The 2412-nt window shown below is 55.6% G+C and overlaps 1 protein-coding gene across 1 annotated transcript; it reads left to right on the forward strand.

The window, feature by feature from the left end:
• Positions 1–846: 846 nt before the first annotated feature.
• On the forward strand, positions 847–1396 carry SPRG_16125 (hypothetical protein; the record flags this gene model as incomplete). The annotated part of the gene is made up of 2 exons (XM_012355376.1): positions 847–944; positions 987–1396. The coding sequence occupies exons 1-2, from the start codon at positions 869–871 to the stop codon at positions 1394–1396; spliced, it is 486 nt and encodes a 161-aa protein (XP_012210766.1). The 5' UTR covers positions 847–868.
• Positions 1397–2412: the final 1016 nt, after the last annotated feature.

The raw sequence follows: 2412 nt of genomic DNA on the forward strand, positions 1-2412 counted from the left end.
GCTGGTGGTACTATCTTGATCACAGCGTAACCTACGCGAATCGATGCTTGGTGGTGGGCCTCCAGCGATGTGGTGCTCTTGTAGCCGCAGATGCGTCGTCGTTGTTGCAAATCACTGCTCTACTTGGCTGGATGCCCTGCATTTGCAGACTAAACGGTGCTCGCGCTTTGGCGACGCAGTGAGGGCTTCCATGGCTTTTCACAGAGTAAAACAAGTTTGCGTGATGTTCGAAGGAATACCATTAGAGCGCCGCGTCGTCATCCACAAGACAGTACGTCGTCTTCGTTGAAGTCTTCTCTTGTCGGTCGTCTTGCCAACATATCACAAAGTGTTCGCGGAGTTTTGAAAAACAAACAACATAATGACCAACGAGTGAATGCACGTCCAGTACTAGTACACAATCCACGTTCTTGCGAGCCCACCCCGAAGAGGCGGGATCTGCTAAAACGCTTCGCTCGTGTTATAATAAATGTCAGTACGAGTTGCCCTCGTATACGAAGAATGCTTTTATACCAGTAATGAATAACCCTTGGCAGGAAACTGCGATCTGAGCCCCGCCGACTGCTAAACAAGACACATTTGCCCTCGTGCGCGTGTACTGTTCTGTATGTCGGTGGTAGTTTGCAATGGACGAGGAAGCTAAACACAGGGCTCGGGCTGGCGCTCTTTTGCTGGTTACTTTTCCAACAACGGTTCAAGATCGCGCCATGGCGGGTTCGTTCCTTCGCGCGCTCCGCGCAAAGCGATATGATTCGCTAAAAAAGCCGGATACGCTCACCACAACATCCAATCCGCGTGCGTGTCCGGATACCGAGCCTTCGAAAGTTGCTACATTGTACGGAGGATCGCAACTACTTCCTCAGCGCGCATGCTCTGCGACGACTGCAAGAAGAACTACATCACGGTGTTCCGGCCCAAGGCTGGCGGCCTTGCGTTGTGCGCCAGTTGCCGCCAGCGCCGCAAGGTGGAGGACACCTCCGCTTTAGCTGCCACTGGGGCCCGCCGGCCCTCGGTCGCGGGCCCAGCCTCGGTTGCAGCGCTGCCACTCACCTCAATTGCTTCACCCGTGACGTTTGCCGCTATCGCACCCACTACCTTGGCTTCAGCCCCGTCGCCGACGTCGATGTCCGCGTCAACGAAATCGATCGCACCCATAGACTCGGTTGCAGTCGCGCCGCACCCGCCGGCGTCGAGCGCAATTGAGATGCTGCTGGCCGAGATCTATCGGCTCCGAACCGTCGAGTGCATGCAGCACGAGCAAGTGTGCAACCAACACAAGCAGGTACTGGCGCTGGGCGAAGCCGCTGCCCACCAGGGACAAACCATCACTCTGCTGCAACGCAACTTGACCGTGCAACAAGCCATCGCTTTCCAGCTGCAAAAGGAAATGCGGTGATGGCAGCCGATCTCGCCGCCTCCAAAGCGGCGCTTGCTGCCGAAGTGCAAGGGCACGCAAAGCAAGTCGACGACATGCAGCGCCGCCACGCACAGCTGTTGTCCATGTACCGCGCTGCGGCGACAAGCACGATTATGAAGCTGCAAGCGACGATCTCTCGGCTGGAGTCGCACATCCGCGACATCGCCCGTCCGAGCGAGGCAGCTTAAGGGTATCTGGGCTTTTCGCGAGGTCGGTGCTTCGAACACGACATGTTGCACCAATTTAAACCTTTTTTATGATTTAATTTCACCTCTTATGCAAGTGTTCACGTGCCATCGAAGCGACAAGGTACTCACTCTACTACGACTAAATAATTAGCATGGCACACATGTACGTATTATGTGTTAAAATATATCTTCTTCTTCATGACGGCGGGACATGAGATACTTGAAGCAGGAAGAAGCCACGCAGTACTGTGATGATGCCAATTGCCAAAAGCCGCAAGCCAATGTTCCATCATAGACACGCGCATCATTGCAGCCAATCACCGCGCACCAATCGCCGCAAAGCAACCAATGGCATCGCCGGGTTCGATATCTTGCCTTTGTGTCGTTCTGGCCTCATGGCGGGACGCCAGCACTGCCAATGTCACTTTTCATTTTCGCTTCTCGATGACATCCCACTTTGTGTCGATCCCTTCGCCACACGCAACGCCGGCAGACGCCTCGACGCTCACGCTCGCATGGCATATCGCTGACCGATCCGTGCAATTCCGCAACCCGTCGACCAAGGCGGACGAGACCAAGGTCATTTTGCACGACGTCTCGGGGACGGCAGCTCCTGGACAGTTTATCGCGATCATGGGCCCATCGGGTGCTGGTAAGAGCTCGCTTCTTGACATCATTTCCGGCCGTGTCACCAGCTTCCACGGCTCGGTCACGGTGAACGGCCAGCCATGGACGCCCGAGGTCACACGGCGCACGTGCTACGTCATGCAAGACGACATCTTCTACCCCACGCTCACGGTGAAGGAG

The sequence above is a fragment of the Saprolegnia parasitica genome (genome assembly GCF_000151545.1).
Source record: "Saprolegnia parasitica CBS 223.65 unplaced genomic scaffold supercont2.236, whole genome shotgun sequence".
In the NCBI taxonomy this organism is placed as follows: domain Eukaryota; phylum Oomycota; class Saprolegniomycetes; order Saprolegniales; family Saprolegniaceae; genus Saprolegnia; species Saprolegnia parasitica.